The sequence below is a fragment of the Cydia amplana genome, chromosome 12, assembly GCF_948474715.1.
Source record: "Cydia amplana chromosome 12, ilCydAmpl1.1, whole genome shotgun sequence".
NCBI classification, from domain to species: Eukaryota; Metazoa; Arthropoda; class Insecta; order Lepidoptera; family Tortricidae; genus Cydia; species Cydia amplana.
This window is the reverse complement of record NC_086080.1, coordinates 6518243-6537824: the sequence shown is the minus strand read 5'-3', so window position 1 is coordinate 6537824 and position 19582 is coordinate 6518243. Positions and strand designations below refer to the sequence as shown.

The 19582-nt window shown below is 38.1% G+C and overlaps 1 protein-coding gene across 1 annotated transcript in view; it reads right to left on the bottom strand.

Moving 5' to 3' along the window:
- LOC134652710 (uncharacterized) overlaps positions 1–19582 on the bottom strand; it is a 120911-nt gene that overhangs the window by 86060 nt on the left and 15269 nt on the right. The window contains exons 7-11 of the mRNA XM_063507873.1: positions 16312–16506; positions 15131–15302; positions 14185–14340; positions 12649–12725; positions 4066–4173 (exon numbers count right to left, since the gene is read on the bottom strand). Coding sequence (XP_063363943.1) covers positions 4066–4173; positions 12649–12725; positions 14185–14340; positions 15131–15302; positions 16312–16506 — 708 coding nt within the window. The remainder of the gene's footprint in view (positions 1–4065; positions 4174–12648; positions 12726–14184; positions 14341–15130; positions 15303–16311; positions 16507–19582) is intronic.

Below are 19582 nucleotides of genomic sequence, written 5' to 3'. Positions count from 1 at the left end.
AAAATTGTTTCATCTATGACCAAACGGAATTGTCTCTCACGGGTTTGGTCTCAAAACCATCGCTCACACGTCGCCAGGATGGATGAGATGGCCGCTAATCAATAACGGAGTGATCCCTGGAGAAAATGGCGTGGTTTAACAGAATCATTAGTTGACACCTTTTCCTTGTTTTTTGCCTAACAAGAAAAAGCCACGTTTTCGTGAGGATTTAGATATATTTGCATACTGCACTGAGAGAAAAACTAACAAAAATACACTTATAATTACAAAAATAAAACTTAATCCGGGGACAAGGAGAGTCAACTAATAGGAACAAATTGACTTTTGCAATTTCTATTAGTTGGATATACAACTTCTATATTTGTAATTTGAAGTATGCAAGAGTAATATCAGAAACTATGAAATTGTAATCACAAGTATGCATTTGTGATACCCGCAACTGCTGGTTTTGTTATTCCGAGAGGTGCTTTAGCAATATCGGAGGTGATGACGTCATGGGTGAAAACTAACCATTTTGTAATTCTGAGAGCGCTTTAGCAATATCGGAAGCGATGACGTCATGTGTGAAAACTAATCGTTTTGTAATTCTGAGAGTGCTTTAGCAATATCGGAAGTGATGACGTCATGGGTGAAAACTAACCGTTTTGTAATTCTGAGAGTGCTTTAGCAATATCGGAGGCGATGACGTCACAGGTTTTACTAACTGTATTGCGATTCCAAGCTAGCTGTTGTTATTCTAGAGATAATGACGTCACAGGCAAAAACTAAACTGTTTGCAATTCCACCGCCCCAAGCACAGGTGCGCCGCGAGGGCATGTCGGGCGCGTGGTAACTACCCGTCTCTATTTCTGTCTGTATGAATAAAAATGCAATTGGTAGTATATCTCTGTGCTAATAGAGACACTATAAAAGTTTGTCGAGATATTGTACCCATTCCTTTCTTAATCATACAGTCAGAAAGAGACTAGTAGTTATTACGCGCGCAACATGCTCTCGCGGCGCACCTGTGCTAGGGAGATAGGAATTGCAAACAGTTTAGATTTACCTATGATGTCATTATCACTAGAATAACAACAGCTAGCTCGAAATAGCAGAACAATATTGTATGTATCTTAAAAAAATATACTCGAGACCTGTGATGCTATCACCTCCACAATAATCAAGGGTTTTATAATGATTTAATAAGATTTTTAAATATTAAAAAAAAGGTAATTATAAACAGTGATAATTTTGGAATCACCGATCTGATATTTAATCTTATAGGTCTTTATAAAACCCGTAGTTTTAGTGGTAGGGTGAATTCTACTTAAAGAAGAGATAAATGTCATTATTTATTATGTAAACATACAGTCATACACACGTAGGAATACAGACATAGTTATTATAAACATTAATGATTATAGATTACACTAACTAATACATCTAATGAAATTTCGTTGTCGCTGTTACACACACACAGTCATCATCACGGGCCTTTCCGTCTATTGCAGACGATTAATGCATTGCTGTTAAGACAACGGGTTTGGTGACTGTGGAGGCCGATGCGTGGGCGGCCCCCCCCCCCCCCCAAATTTTTGGCAGAGAAAGCTCATGCCACCTGAGGTTTCAGTCCCGGTTTGCTTTCTGCGACACCTTCTGCTATCTAAAGCATTAAATCAGGCTTGGTCGCATATCCTTCTCCCCTCCACAACACGCTTGCGCCATCCATCACGGTCTTCAGCTAAGGCTTCCCAGGCATGGTGGTCGATTACAAATGCTGACATGTCATGTCTCGCTTAACACAGTATTTAAAGCGCTGCATCGGTCTTCCAACGTTCCTTTTAGCATACGCAACTGCACCAAGCAAGACACGTCGAGGTCTAGAGGGTTCCCATCCGGTGCACATGCCCCAGACACCGCAAGCACAGCTGCCCAGTCTTGCCGCTCTTCTTAAACACACACAGTAGGTCGCGGGTTAATATGTTCATGGCGCACAATATATCCTAAATTTATTATTTAACTTCAGTATATTTTAAACAAAGAAGACACGAGACACGCCCGACACAGCACTAACTCTAACCAAATGAACGAACGAATACTAAGATGGCGCCGCGTTGTGTGCAGTGCTGCCAACATTATAAACGTAGGAATCAATGGCGTTTTGTTAAAAATATTAAATTCATCCTTGAGTCAACTCTATTTTGTAATCACAGCAAAAGCTGTGTTAGAAAAGATAGGGTAATATTTATTTAGGTTTGCAATATTTATAAAACAAGTTCTCTGGAATAACATTATATCACTTGAAATAACAATTCAGTTGTTTAAATTGCGACATTACAAAGTTTACTGGTATTTAGTAGATATACTTGTTGTGTTTATATTCTTTGTTGTATCAATCACTAAACTAGTTTTGTAATGCCTACACAACGAATGTTACTGATTTTAGTAAAATTTACTAACCTCATTTAGCAATTGCAGTCAAAATAAATGTAAACACAACAAATATTTTTTGTACGTATCAAAACGTTCGTTGTGTTGGTATTACAAAACTCGTTTGGTGATTGGTACAACAATGAACATAAACCCAACAAGTCTATCTACTAAATACCAGTAAACTTTGTAATGTCGCTATAGTAACAACTAAATTGTTATTTTAAATGTGGTAATGTTATTCCCGCGAACTAGTTTTTTAAATATTACAAAACTATGTAATTGAGACATTTACTAAAATCATAACTTGAAATCACAGATGCTTTTTCCAAAAATCGAAAACTTAATTTGTAAAATTCGGAGAACTTTAATAGTAATGAAAATGGATTGTAACAAATACTGAACTTTATTTAATGCTCCATTTACTAAAGTCTGTTTGTTGAAATTAGATTTAGGATTACTGAGGTGTTTGTAGAAATAAATAAATTTTACAGAAACAGTGAAACTTCCATAATTATAACTAAAACTTCATTTTTTCCGCCAGTACAGAACTGTTTTTTAATTCCTGGTGATGATTTTTCTCTCAGTGTGTGAATATCTTTGGGACGGATGGTAAAAAAGTCTCTCGTTAGATTAGTACAACATCTGTGTGACATTTAAGTTTCTTTTATAGTTATTTCAAATTGTTTAGATTAATGTATAATATTTATTTATTTATTTAGAAGTTTAATATGTTCGCGCCCGCCGTTTTTATACTATTTATCCCGTCCTCGTTTCAAAGGGTAAAAAAAACATGTTATACCTAATCTAATTTAAACTATCGTGAGTCATAAAGTTAGTAGGTATAACTCTAAAAATATGGTTTAACTCATGTAATTTTAGTCACTCGCGTAACCGATTTTTTGGCTAATATATAATTATACCTATATTTACTTACGCTGTAGTAAGCACGTATATAAACATATTTTTGGCGCAATCGTATCTACATTATCATTTTGTTAAAACATTTCGCCGACCAGTAAACAACGACCATATAATATAACATAATCAGCGACTTTCTACCCTTGTTTGTAAATAGAATCGGTTTCCTTAATTAGCGTAATTAACTTCCACACAATAGAAAGCAACATAAAATATCTGTTTCATCTGCGAAGGAATAAAATATAAAAATGTTTTGTTATCTTGTATTGTTTTACATTTACAGTATGCTTAGTGTTGTTGTTAATTAATTATTCAGTTACCGGTAGACGCGTTATAAGTTACTTATGTGAGTTTCTAGTTATACACTTCGGAAATCAGGCATTTACAAATGTATCTTTTACGGCCAATATAGGACTTTACGCTGACATCGTATGACTTCACTAAACATCGAAGCATAGACTAGGAATCCTGTAGACGGAGTTTAGAGCAATTATCTCATGAAACCGATGCTGCCAAAAATACTAGGGGGCGGGGGACGAGGTGAGCGAGTCCCGTGCCGTGATTGGTCCGTTCAAAGACACGGACGTCACACAAAGATACTTTGACTCGAAAATGGAGTAAAAGTACCGTATATTTGTGCCAGAGGGGGTAGCGCTACTATGCTGTCTAGAGGATGTCTTGTCTGTGCACCGAAGGGTTCATAAAATAAGATACCTTTATCAATTCTATACTCACATCTATAGCAGTGTCGATGAGAAGATAAAGCGGCTTGTACGCATACGCGACTTTCGCTCTTAACACGAATAATCTGCGCCTGCACACTCGTCGAGGCTCCAAAATTACCTGAGACAATACACATTCGTAAGTAGTATGTATGTGTGTAAGCTGTGGTATGAACTGTCGCCTGCGGTATTTCCGGACCGACACGACTTTCAAACCTTCAAGAAAAGAGCGTAGGTACTCGTACTTCGCTTAAATATACCCCTCTCGAGTTGCAAGTGTCCATGGGCGTCGGTAACCGCTTACCATCAGGCGATTCGTCTGCTCGTGTGCCTCCTATATCATACAAAAATGTAGTTTAGTGCATGACAGTAACGCCATTCGCTTTATCCTCTTGAAGACATAATAAGATGGCGCTGTACCTACTTTAATATCCTTCCCTAAATTATACATTTATATTATACTGCCGCAGATACATATTACGTGTTTTACTTAATAATTACACAACTTCTGTTTGCTGTGGGTTGCTGAAAATACGCTACTGGATCTCTGGATTAAAAGGAATATATAATGCTTTCTCCCTTTTTACAATACTGCAGATCGTTACGAGCTACAAGCTCATACATTTTAAACAAGCTCTTGTCTTCAATACTGTTGACAGCACAATGAGTAAAACAGTAACAGAATCAGTAAAAAATACTCGTTAGAAGCTTTCATTCCAACAATGGATAAATCATTTCAATTATTTCTTAAAGAGACTAAAGGGTTCGAAGCAATCCTAAATGTAAATACGACATAATAGAAGCTTAACAATAACTCATTATGCATTCGTTAGGCAAAAAGAACACGTCGTTTAACAAGATAAAAAAGCGGCCAAGTGCGAGTCGGACTCGGCCATGAAGGGCTCCGTATTTAGGCGATTTATGACGTATTAAAAAAAAACTACTTACTACATCTCGTTCAAACCAATTTTCGGTGGAAGTTTACATGGTAATGTACATCGTATATTTTTTTTAGTTTTATCATTCTCTTATTTTAGAAGTTACAGGGGGGGGGGACACACACATTTTACCACTTTGGAAGTGTCTCTCGCGCAAACTATTCAGTTTAGAAAAAAATTATATTAGAAACCTCAATATCATTTTTGAAGACCTATCCATAGATACCCCACACGTATGGGTTTGATGAAAAAAAAAAATTTTGAGTTTCAGTTCGAAGTATGGGGAACCCCAAAAAAATATTGTTTTTTTTTTCTATTTTTGTGTGAAAATCTTAATGCGGTTCACAGAATACATATACTTACCAAGTTTCAACAGTATAGTTCTTATAGTTTCGGAGAAAAGTGGCTGTGACATACGGACGGACAGACAGACGGACAGACGGACAAACAGACAGACAGACAGACATGACGAATCTATAAGGGTTCCGTTTTTTGCCATTTGGCTACGGAACCCTAAAAATCAACGTTGAAGTTTCCTAATGGTTCATTTCAATGAGGGTTTTATTTTAGATTCCCTCCCAATGAACTTTTGAAATAATTAGGTTAACGTTTTTTGATACCATTTTTTATTTCATTTTAGTGGCTATTGTACAATAAAAAGAATGGGGAATGAACAGAAATTAAATTAGTGACTTTAATTTTTATTACGGGACAGTTTGAATCTCTTTTCCTGGAACTATGATCACTATGGTTTAAATAGATCACCATGTATGATTATTATATATGTCGGGGACGGATGGTCCCGATGGCGGTGGGCGCGTGGGGGTAGTACCTAGATGTATTACTTCACAGCCAAAATAGTAGGTATGCTACCTACGCATGAAATAAACATTCGGACTCATTAACCATACTAGTGCCTACTATTATTTGAGTACTAAATAATAAAAATAACTAATCACTATTCCAAAATTATTTGAATCAAAATAAAAGATCACGTGAAACCGTTCAAATCTTTATTTTACAAAAGTAAGCTTCTAATGGCACATAAGAAATCAAAATAACACTTGGAATAAAACACTTAGCTAAACGGTTAAACAACGTGAGAATCTATAAGCTTTCAGAATAATCCTTCAGGTGTAAGCCTTCAGGAACGTAGCGAATTAGGCACGAGCTTGGCTAACGTCCGATCTCTAGCGCGGTCCGATCAAGAAGAAGGAAGCCAGTTCCAGCGGCGGAGCCAACCGCTCCCGCCTCCAATTCAAGTTGGTAAACCTGCCTGACCAGTCTACCAACATAACGACAAAAATGCCTGCCCGTGCCTACGTTCACTCAAGATAGGTACACATCTTGACGTTCCAAAGCCTTCTACCTGTCATTTTAGTTCAACAATACGCCAAACATTGCTAATCGATTTTATACAGGCGTCTAACTATGAACTGTAATGCTGCAATACGTCTTTCTGGTGTCTCGCTCCGACACGGCCATCCTGCGTTACACACGTCCTCGTGTGTGGGTGTATGCATTTGATTCTGTAACAAAATATACAGCACAGTATCTCATCGCTCGGTCATTCCTGACCAACAATTTGGGTCACACTCAAATTACTATTAAAATCAAACTTTGTTATCAATCAAACCAGAAAAAATAATTGTTCAAAATTACTTTAACAATTCTCTAGTCAAAAATAGTCCATCGAGCAACGACTAAATAAAAATAATCATCAGTAATCATCGCCGCTATCTAACGGATACACTCCAATAATCATCGCCTCCATCTGGCGGATATTCTCAAATTTATGTGAAAACAGATCAATCCCAAACATCAAAACACAAATTACAACAGCTCTAATTCATTGCTCGACAGTATCACTACTATTGTCGTCAATATCAATTTACGGGGAAATTATCTGGCATTAAAAAAAAATTGGTCATATGTGATCTAAATTTTTGTAAGACATCTTAAAATAAATAACATTCTGAATTGATAGTTCCAATTTTACTCGTATGAACAGTTCATAGACGGGAATTCATTTTTAACAAAACAACACCAGTCCTTCGGGGCATTGCCAGTCCTTCGGCAGATACCAGACCCTCGTCAGAAGTAACCATCTCAGCCGCGTAAGTGCTACTCCTCGCAAAGAGCATTCTGCACATAAAAAGCAGACCACGTGCACCTCTTACATGCTCCGGTACTTCTGATGCGGTCACTAAACAATACCCAGTCCATCGGGCATACTTTCAGTCCATCGAAAGCAAAACAGTATTGCCCAGTCCATCGGGCGTGCCTTCAGTCCATCGAAAGCAAAACAATGTTAACAGTGAATTCGAAAAAAAAGAAAATAAAAACAGGTCTTTAAATCATGTTACTCAGAACCATTGGTACTATCAGCGTCAACTAATCAACTGAAACTGAACATTACTGATCAAAATCACTAAAGATAGCTTTCTTCTTTAGCTTTAACAACAGAAACTCGCTCAAGACTTCTATGCAGAAGTAAAACATCTCAAAATAATCCCAACGCAATGGGAACTGCTCACCAGCTTAATAAAGTATGATGCACGCGACCAAGTCAAAGGTGGTGGTGGTGAGGTCCAACCCAAGCACGGAGGCTGATCCTTTCCGCTTGCCGTTGCCGTTGCTGGGGCAGATTGCGAGAGACACGATGTGGTTCAACATAGCTGGCTGTTACTGAAATCATCATTTGCACGGTATCAGGTTTATCATGAATGCAGGCTAAACTCAAAAGGTTTATGAAATGCAAAGTAGCAGACACAAAAAAACATGTTTCCAATGTATACGGGACTTCAAAAATCTCAGAATAAAATTTAAACTTCAATGAGTGCGTTTTATTTAATTCCCTGAACAAACAAACACGTGTTCCAAAAATAAGTAACACGGTAAATGGGCCAATACGAAAAGTGACAGCTTATTAGTTACGTTCGACTGTTATGCTTCGCCATTACACTCAAAATAAAATTCACTAATAAACAATTAGAACGAAACCTGTCCTTTTATTTCCAAATCTCCAGCACAGAAGATACTGCACAGCCGCCTCTGTATCACGGGCGCAATGGCGTCCGCAAGCTCGCTCGGCTCCGGCTGCAGGACACTGTAACATTAATTTTCATATGCGTAGCTCATGTTTCCATAGTATACACGATTTGTGATCTATCACGGCATTACGAGCAATAATTTGTCGCAATTTTATTAATTACTAAACATTACAGGGTAAAGATTACATAATGCTTGCATTGGCAAATCAGCAGGATCAATTTCTAACGGTGCATTGTATTTTTATGAAAAAAAATATTTTTTGAGGGTAGATGCACAAGTGAGCGATGAAATAATATCACGTCGCGACAGCCAATATTTGATTTTAATTAACAATATGGATTTCACATCAAAATAACTTAAGATCACTTAGATTTAAATGGATTTTAAAAATTAATTGTATGTTCAAATCAATTATTGAGGGTAGATTCACAAGTGAGCGATGAAATAATATCTGGTCGCGACAGCCAATATTTGATTTTAATTAACAATATGGATTTCATATCAAAATAAATTAAGATCACTTAGATTTAAATGGATTTTAAAAATTAATTGTATTTTCATGAAAAATCTATTATTGAGGGTAGATTCACAAGTGAGCGATGAAATAATATCACGTCGTGATAGCTAATACTTGGTTTTAATTAACCGTATGGATTTCAAATCAAAATAACTCAAGATCGCTTCGATTTAAATGGATTACAAAAATTAATTATAAAGAAACGTGGCGATCCCAGAGATGACGTCACGTAAAGACCGCTATGCTCGACAGCCTCAATCATAATTCACAGTTTCACAATAATTCTCACCAAATAACAATGAATTACACTCACCATTCAATCAAGGTTAGACACGTGAGCTTACCATTACAAAGTGTCCGAGATTATGGAATGTAGGTCACCAGAAATACACCACGCTCCCAGGTGGCTGTGTAAGCAATACATGAAACTCCGCATCTATCCCACTTGCTGATGTCGGCGACGGATGGTCCCGATGGCGGTGGGCGCGTGGGGGTAGTACCTAGATGTATTACTTCACAGCCAAAATAGTAGGTATGCTACCTACGCATGAAATAAACATTCGGACTCATTAACCATACTAGTGCCTACTATTATTTGAGTACTAAATAATAAAAATAACTAATCACTATTCCAAAATTATTTGAATCAAAATAAAAGATCACGTGAAACCGTTCAAATCTTTATTTTACAAAAGTAAGCTTCTAATGGCACATAAGAAATCAAAATAACACTTGGAATAAAACACTTAGCTAAACGGTTAAACAACGTGAGAATCTATAAGCTTTCAGAATAATCCTTCAGGTGTAAGCCTTCAGGAACGTAGCGAATTAGGCACGAGCTTGGCTAACGTCCGATCTCTAGCGCGGTCCGATCAAGAAGAAGGAAGCCAGTTCCAGCGGCGGAGCCAACCGCTCCCGCCTCCAATTCAAGTTGGTAAACCTGCCTGACCAGTCTACCAACATAACGACAAAAATGCCTGCCCGTGCCTACGTTCACTCAAGATAGGTACACATCTTGACGTTCCAAAGCCTTCTACCTGTCATTTTAGTTCAACAATACGCCAAACATTGCTAATCGATTTTATACAGGCGTCTAACTATGAACTGTAATGCTGCAATACGTCTTTCTGGTGTCTCGCTCCGACATATATAACATATTTAGTTATTAAGATATGTGCGGAATAAATAATATATATACCTATTGTAAGTTATAAATATACGTAATATGGGAAATAACAAAATTAAATTAGTTTTTATTACATTTTAGTAGCATTCAATATAATAATAATATGATATTATTGTAGTCCCCAGTAGACACCAGGCTCGCTACGTGAGCCTTATTAAAACGTCAGGACAGCAGTAAATAGGAATATGATGAATGATGATTCATTATCACGTGATAGTTTCATAATTATGATAGTAACCAAATCACTTCAAAATTATATCGACGCGCAATTACCTACATGCATGAATGTTTTGGAAGATATAAATCAATTTTACTTTCCGTGAGATTCAAATGTTTCTAATAAACCTTTAATAATAAATCTATTTTTCCCGAAAACCCTACTAATTGCACTATATAACTATGCATCAGCAGGAATAGCGATGCGTGGATTCTTCTTCTTTATCGGACTCAGCTTGCGACGTCCGACAAAATCGAATCTCATCCACATATTGCCATTTCCCGGCTTCTATAAATTTTACGTTTCTAAACTTGAACATTTTTACAAAAATTGCGGCTTCAAAATGTTTGTATTAATTTTGTATTGTTGAACGTTTTTCTTGAACAAACAGAATATTTTTCTGATTGAAAATAAATATGGACCATTGGTTTTATTACGCTATTGGCAAAAAATTCAGTAGCGAATGGTGATATAAGAACGCACAATATTGGAGGCGTCTGGGAATTATCGAGAATATAATTATTTAATCGTCATCGGTAGCATACTATCGTTTTAATTCGTCAAGAAACAAATTCGTTGTCAGTTTGTGCGAAGTCAGCCAAGAGAAAGGAGTTCAAAAATGCTGTTAAGGCTGCCTATGTCTACCTAAATCTAAGTCGCCAAGGATAACAAACGTGCCATTAGTTTCATTTAGCCAACTTCTAGCTAGCAAGCATCTTTTATCTCTCTCTTATTTTAGAGAGAGATAAAAGATGCTTGTGTTTATCAGTGTGACTCCTCAGGGTTTCTATTGTTTCCCTAAAAGTTGTGGCATTGCGGAGCCGGTGAATTCTGGTCTACGGATTGCGACATCGAGTAAGGCGCTCTACGTGTCTCGCCTGCTTTACGCTGCCGTGGCCGACGAGATGGTGGAGTACGTCCGTCGGAAGACTGGCTACACGCTGAGGGTGCACCAGCTACAGTCGCGACACTATGTGCACTTCAGTTCATTTGTGGTGCGCGTGCCGCGGCCGCTGCAGGACACCATCGCAAGCGCGGACTTCTGGCCGAAGGGCCGAACCCTACACCAAGTCAGACGACGCAACGGAGCCACGCTGTTATGTTGTCGCCCAAATCTAGCATTTAATTTATTTTTCTTGTTTTCTTGTTTTTTAGTTTCACAGTGCATTGGTTTTATTGTAATGCTGTGACACTTATTTGAGTAATAAATAAATAAATAATTGTTTGTCCGCATTTTCGTTAGTCATAATTTGGTTTTTCTCAGAAACGCGTAACTTTTCAGGATTGCCATAACACAAACCTAACCTAACCTAATCTATCTACAGGATAACCTTAGGAAATTCTTGAAAAGTTAACGGTTACAGAATTATGACTAATGATAATCTGACAATCATTACATTATGACTTTCAACCATTATGTCAAACAAAGGGATCCGGGCTATTCATTTTAGTTCAACTGAGACGAAGTATACTGAACAAGTTGTCTGGCACGGTGCCTAACGAATGGCCTTTTAGTAATCGCCAAGCGCCGTTAACTTTAATTCAGTTTTTACCCGAGCAGGATAAAATTAAATTCTATTCAGTTTTTACCCGACTTATGTTTTTTAAGCGTATTGTATCTGTGTGCGTATGCCTAATTCTTTGGAGCGTCCCTTCTACCTATCTTACAACAGTTACAACAGATTAAAATATATGAGGTATTATTAGATTTTTCTCAAAATTAATTCATTATTATACTCGTAGTTTATAATTCATTAAAATTGCTTGCAAAGCCTATTATAAGCCGGGATTTTTACTTTCTTTGATACCCTCTTGATACCTGTCCAAGGTCAAAAATATATTTTGACAGAAGTGATAAAAGCCTATACCTATTTACTCGCCTTTATTTACTATGTATCTATATACCATTAGATATACTGCCTGGGTCAAATGGCGGGAGATGACTGGGGTTATTTGTGACCCCAAAATGCCGATTAAATTGAAGGGACAGGTCTATAAGACCATCATTAGACCTGCCCTTCTGTACGGCAGCGAGACTTGGCCTTTACTAGAGCGGCACAAGCAGGAACTGCGTGTCACGGAAATGAAGATGCTGCGGTGGATGTGCGGAGTTTCACGCAAGGATCGCGTCCGAAACGCCCACATCCGGGGTAGTCTTGGCGTCCGTGACATCGCTGATAAACTGCAAGAGTGCCGCCTTCGTTGGTATGGCCACGTTTCGCGCAGACCGGCAAGTTACGTGGGTAACAAATGCCTGGCCATGCCGCCTCCTCCCGGTACGGGAAGAAAAGGCCGGCCCAGGAAGCGATGGCTTGATGTCGTTAAGGAGGACATGCGTGCCAACGGACTCACCACCAGGGACGCCGAAGATCGGGTAAAGTGGACACGAAGGAGTCGGAAGGCGGACCCCGGGTCCTCGCGCCCCGCGCGGGGCACAGCTGGGATTGACGCCAGGATGATGATGATGATGATGATGATATGAGAGCTGTCGAGGTGCTCAAAAATAACTGAACACGTACTCTTATGCCTGACAATAGAGGCGGGTTTAGATATTCGTGAGCACCTTGGCCGCTCCGATATATCTGATGGCGACTGTGCAATATATAGATGTGCATGTCCGCGACTGCTCAATGCATATATGAGAGAGGAATACAGTACATATGAAATATTTTAGACAGACATACCGATATTAGTTTATCATTGTAACTTCCGATTTCGAAATCGTTTGGTATAAACTTCACTTTGAGAAATTCTTCGCCTTCTGAAAACAAAATTAGATATGTAGGTATACATTAATATTAAATCAGTTAAATATTATTGGTAGGTAATCTTTGAATTATAGATCGAAATAATATAACAAATCATTAAGCAATTGAAGAATGTTATACATGACGTGAGCTGTAGTTTAAGGGGCTTTTAAGGGCTCGGTTTCCAATTAGTTCTTACTTAGTTTATTAGCGAAACCTTTTAGGAACTTGGCAATCTTTTACATTTATATTTTTACTAGCGACCCGCCCCGGCTTCGCACGGGGTAACACAGTCATTATACATAAACCTTCCTCTTGAATCATTCTATCTATTAAAAAAACCGCATCAAAATCCGTTGTGTAGTTTTAAAGATCTAAGCATACATACAGACAGACAGACAGCGGGAAGCGACTTTGTTTTCTATACTATGTAGTGATGAGATTCAGATATAAGTCACCTATCTATCTTGTTTTATAAAAATGGCGACTAAAATAGAAAATGATTATGTTAACAAAACGAATACAAGAGCAAAACAGTTTCTCAGTAGACGTAGAAATTAAGTCGGTTGACTGTACGCCATTGATTTGATACATCCGTTCTTAGTAACGAGCAAAGATTCTTTGTCATCTTAAGAACTCTAACTAACCTCCGGTTTCGGTGCTCATTAAGACCCGACTCGATTCTATATACCTCAGACCCACTCTCCCACAAAGTTCCTATTTTGTACACATAATTATACATTCTATTTTGAAAAGCATACATCCTAAAATAGTGTACATTTTCTAGTAGAGCTAAGTCATTTTGGATCTAAGCTCCATACTAAATTATCTAAGTGTAGAAAAGACAAAATGGCGATGTCACAAAGATTTCAATGTGTTACTTTAGGTAGCAAAAACTGCTACAACCGGGTAAAGTGTTGAGTTTGTGAGACGGAAAATTGTTTTTACGACAGACAGGTAGCAATGAACAAATAGCTAAGCACGGTGGGAAGTTTCTTTGATTTTTGGCATACCATGGTATGCCACTTTCCACTGCGCTATCTGCCTTTAGCATGCAAACGGTGTATTAGGACTGATTTTAAAGTAGGGGCCTAATTCTAAGACTTTCTTAGCTGACGCGGAAGGGGTTTAAGTTTTGAACGACCAGGACCCAAAATAAGACTTAAAATTGGTTTGAGACAGCATAAAACGGCTTACAAGGTTTGCTGTCTACACCTGAAGAACCAAGACCACAGAATAAATAGGTAATAGTACTAGGTACTTAGAGAAGTTAATACTCTCTAACAAAACGCGTCTATTACGACAGACGTGACCGCTAGGTGGCGCAAGCGCGAGCAGGCATCTGACCCGTAGCGGTGCGCGGCAACTACTATGGCTAGACACCAAAATTGGTATGGGCCGCATGTACTTCTAGCGACGCGACGAAATCGCGGAGTGAGCCACGCCTGCCAAGACTAATCTGTAACTGCTTACCAAGGGGTGTCTCCCAACGTACAGTGGTTGCTATGGGTGTAGTATTAGTTATCCGCAGCTTGTAGCATGAGCAGCAGCAAGGAGTCAATACACGGCTGGGTCGCAACAAGGCACATCCTTGGATATTCACGCCAGGGTCCAGGTCGCACGCTTCGCCTATTAAAGAATTCTTGGATTAGCTGAACCGTAATCCTAATCAGTCTGTTTGATTGTATAAGAGGGATAGGGGCTATAGTCCTCTCAAACACAAAAATATCATCTCCAAAGCTTCGCTGTGACGATAGCCAGATGAACAGGATTTTGCGACGTGACACTTTAAGATCTTCGCAAGGAAATAGGGGACCATTTAAGATAAAGATATTTTATTATTCAAGTAGGCACCTTAGGTACAATGCGGTTATGAACGTCAAATAAAGCTACACCGGCTCCAACCCTACTCCTTTGCTCTGCCTCGAGATTTAAATCCCCCCTCAATTGGAGGAGGGTATCCCAATATGGGACTGGTAACAAACACGGCGGGACACGTCCTTTCCAAATATTACATCTAACATACATTACGAGTAAATAAGAAAAAATACCATTTAAATAAATTACTATAGAATTCATGCAATTACATACAGTAGGTACTTTACTTTATAAAAAAATAATTAAAAGTATATATACATCAAATCATACAAATACGCAGTTCCTTCAGAAAAAATATCAGACGGTCTAGCATGAGTTGCGTTCTCGCGCGCGACTCCATACATCAAGCGCGACTTCAATTATGGACTCGCGCGCGAGAACGCAACTTATGCTAGACCGTCAGAGGGCCTACCGCGAACCACGTTCGAAGTGTTACCTCCCTGTCACACTTACGTACGAATTTACAAGTGCGACAGAGAGGCAACACGTCGAACGTGGTTCGCGGTAGGCGCTCTGATGTTAATAAAATTTTATTTCTTACAATCGCCCTTCTTGTCGCCACCGCAAGGAAATACTTCTAACACCAGACGGGGCGCCACGACCCGGTAAGCCAGCAAGGTGGCCCTTGAATTGCAGCCCGGGGCGCCCGGTATTCTTGCCGTGTCAGGAGCTGTGCGGGTCACTTTCACCAGTGTGGCTACGATGCGGTCCGTCTAAAGTAAACACAAAATAAAAAATAAAAAAGGCTTCACGCAAATATAAAATTTACAATCACAATTTTATGTGTCATCATAATTATTAATCACAAATTAATAATCACAAAAAGTCTATGGAGATACGAGTTCTGTAATGATAGCAGTCAATGACAACATATAATAACCTAGAAATAATAAGTCTTTTGAAAAAAAAAGGTTATTATCCCTGTGCTTTTTTTTTTCAACAGGCAACTAACTAATATTATACTCATCGAGACAATTCTAACAAACCCAAACACAATTATGTTGCATTGGTTTAATCAAAGAGTTCCTATGGTCACCTTCTGTGTCCACCATAACATCAGCTCGATTGTAAATATCGTCAGGTCACAAGCAAAAAACTCACTAATTACTAAAACATATATTATTTAAACAAAGATCAACCTTCTTTTAGTACTAATATGGTTCACTATGGCTATGAACTTTGTGGTGGTAATTAGTGAGTTTTGCTTGACACCTGACGATATGACTGTGAAGTTTCAGCTCAATCAAATAATAGACAGTTGGTCTAATTTAGCTTGCAAGATTTTTCCCGAACATACATACAGACAAACATTGCAAGTCAAATAAAAACTTGTAAAAAACCGGATAAGTGCGAGTCGGACTCGCCTACCGAGTTTTCCGCACCTACTTTTTAGTAGTATTTGCTGTTATAGCGGCAAGAGGAATACATCATCTGTGAAATTGTCAAGCTATCACGGTTTATGAGATACAGCCTGGTGACAGACAGACAGACAGACGGACAGACTGACGGACAGACAGACGGACAGACAGACGGACAGACGGACAGACGGACACACGGACAGATAGACGGACAGACAGACGGACAGACAGACGGACAGAAAGACGGACAGACGGACAGACGGACGGACAGACAGACGGACATTGGAATCTTAGTACATAATAGCCGTAATAGCTAGGGTTCCGTTTTTACCCTTTGGATACGGAACCCTAAAAAAAGACTAACCATAGGCGCATGGACGTGGTATTCGATCCTGGAGCGCTTGTTGTGAGCCAAGCTTCCTCTGCTAGGTCTGAGCAGAGAGCAAGTGCAAGCGCGTTCGAGACACACATCGCATGTGCTTGTACGATCGGCGCGCGCGCATGCTTTGCTCGGCGGGTTCTCGCCCGTCCAGCGGTACGGAGTCGCCCACCAGCAGATCTAAGGAAATTGATTGATTGATTGATTGATTTATTGATTGGTTGATCGATCGATTGATTGATTGGTAAAATCATTGTTTTACAGGTACCTAAAGCTTACATTACATATTTACATAGCGAGATTAAAATACCTACTGATATTTTTTCCAATTCTAACATTTACATTTTTACATTACATTTACAACGAAATCTTAACCTAATCATAAATATGAGTATCATTTAAGTGATATAACATGCTGAATTCAAATAAGGTAACCGTACTAGTGCTCGATATGCTAATGCCCAATAGATGACACCCTGCTGTCACCTCTATTGACAATTACTTATGTTTCAAGATAACATGTACTGGGACCGCGTCGAGCACCAGTACGTTTACCTTACTATTGCAAATAATTATTTTTCCCCTTTCTATGGGAAGTGTTATGATTTCAGAAAACTATGTAGCAAAGCACATGCATTATGTAGGTAATATGATTTTGTCGTGCGTTCCGTCCGTAGCATCATAACATAACAAAACTATTTACTGAGTAGATTTTAGTATAGGTAGGGCAAACCTTGGCTTATCGGTGATACTTGGTAATTCGGTGATGATGCGTTGTTATCTTACGCTGAGCTTACAATGCTGAAATGTAAGCAATTAAATCGCTGCCAACCCAATTGCAAGCATCAAAACTAACAGCTGCCAACAATTTTATAGCTCGCATTTCCTCATGGTGAGAACTGTGTAAGATTATAACGCAGTATCACCGAATTACCAAGTATCACCGATAAGCCAAGGTTTGCCCTACCTAACTGATGACTGTTTCTATCAATTTGTTTTTATGACAAGGATTATAATGGCTACATTTTAACCATATTCATATTAGAGGGTGTTTTTACGCGAAAAATATTTAAAACATTTTGTTTGTAATAATTAAGTATATACCTACATACACATCATCACTAATCATCAGCGCTCAAATATTGGAAAAGCATTGTTGTTAAATGAGGTTCCTATTATCTGCCATGATTACTAAAGTTTTATTATTTTATGTTGGTATCTGGGAATCTTTCAAACCCACAATATTATATTTCAACTACTAGTAGTAGTTGAAATATACTACTAGTAGATACGGTAACATTTTGTTGTGGCCCAATTCCTTGTATCGGAGAAACTGAAATTAATCGTCTAGGGAAATATACAAGATGTTTTCCCCCTCTGCTCTTATTAATATGAAATAAAATAGGTTGGACACAAAATGACAATGTAATAAGAGGTATTTATAATATCTTGGGGAAATGCCTTATAAAATATGGATTTCATTTCTGCATTTACGCGCCGTACGTAACGTACCTATAAATTTTTAAGAACCACTTGCCATGTTGTAAGCTCATCAACTCATTATTTCCCTAGAGTGCCTGTTTTAATTGGGATCGGCCAGCTAAACGAAGTTGTTTGAAGAATTAACTGCCCTTCAATCTGACCGTTGTTTAACCTTCTGACCTCCCTTTGTCATCAACTTCAAATAAAATATCAAGTTACTGAAAGCGTGTCGAAGTAACCTTCTTCAATAAGTACTAAGAGGGAACAGAAGCGGCCAGTTTTCTATATAAACATTCTCAAACCGTTTCCTTCGTGGCTTTTGATCAATGGTTCTAGGCAGAATGGAAAATATTATGTAGGTACACTCACAACGCCTTTTACCTCGCACCTCGAACGCCCTTGTCAAAAATTTGCTACTAAATTAATAACCTTCCAACTTTTAATTATAGTCCAAATTGTCTGGGACGGATACAGGACAAGGCAGTTCAGGGGTTAATGATTCTTGGCGAGCTCATGATTAAGTCAGAAGGGTAGACTGAGCATCTTATCTTAGGTCTGCTACTTTATTAAGTTTTCTTCTCTGATGTCCATTAATGGAGTTTAATCTGTTGTTGTATCTTTATCTTTGGGGTCTATAAGGGTCATATTTACGGATAAAAGTGTATCTCTCGCTATTTGCGTCTTAATTTTGTCTCGCCACTTGCACGCGTATTTAACTAAAGGGTTTACATTTAAATTTTGATTTCAAAATAAGTAGGTGGAGGGAAAAGTTTATTGTTGGCAAATTGGTAAATTATGATTACTCTGTAAAGCGTAAGCTGTATTGCTGGCTAGATTTCAATTACGCTCAGGCCTTTCCCCTTAAAGGATTAAATTTCAGTATTTTCTGTTATAACTTTACCAACGAATTTTTTTACGTAAACATAGTTATCTCTAATTTAATAGGTGGTGCTGATATCTTATATCACATTAACAAATTGCAAAATGCAAATGAAAAGCTACAGAAACTACAATAAATGCTAGAAAATGTAACATGTAATGTAAACAAAAATCTCTTCGGCTATAAAACGGTACACGCGTACCTCAGTAATCTTCCTAAGTCTTTTCGGAGCGTCTTGTTTGCGCTATTTGTTTAGGACTGTTTTCTTCTCGTTTGCGTACAATCGTTGCCTTCTTTACATAAAGGATTTACTTATCTTATTATAATTTATAGCGTCTGGTTGACGTAACTGGTGACCGAAGAGCTGGCGGCTACCTCGCACAACGTATCAGCATTGCGATACAGCGAGGAAATTTCGCCAGCATCCTTGGTACAATGCCTCAAGGGCCTATTTTAGATTTAAGCTAGTTTTTAAATTTCTTTTAATAATACCACTGTATATATCTTGTTTGTAAATAAATGATTATATATTTATAGGTTTATACTACGTACTAAATAAGAAAGTGACCCAATGGAGTCAGAGTAGTTAAATTACATAAATAATAATATTTAATTATTGTCAAAAATCTCCCATTTGAATAAAAAGTACAAAAAGGCTCGTATGTGTGACTAAACATTGCAAGCTTGACAAAAAATGAGCTTCAGTGCTAGGGCATCATACCTACATTTCGTTCTTTGGTGCCTTAAATAAAGGTACCTACTTACTTATACCTCTCGCGTCGAAGGATGGTCCCTATAAAAGTTCCTTTTAGTCTCTTTTGGTTAAGTTAACTAACTTAACTTAACCTAAGTTAAATCCTATTTTTATTAAATGTTAAATTTACAAACATCGCC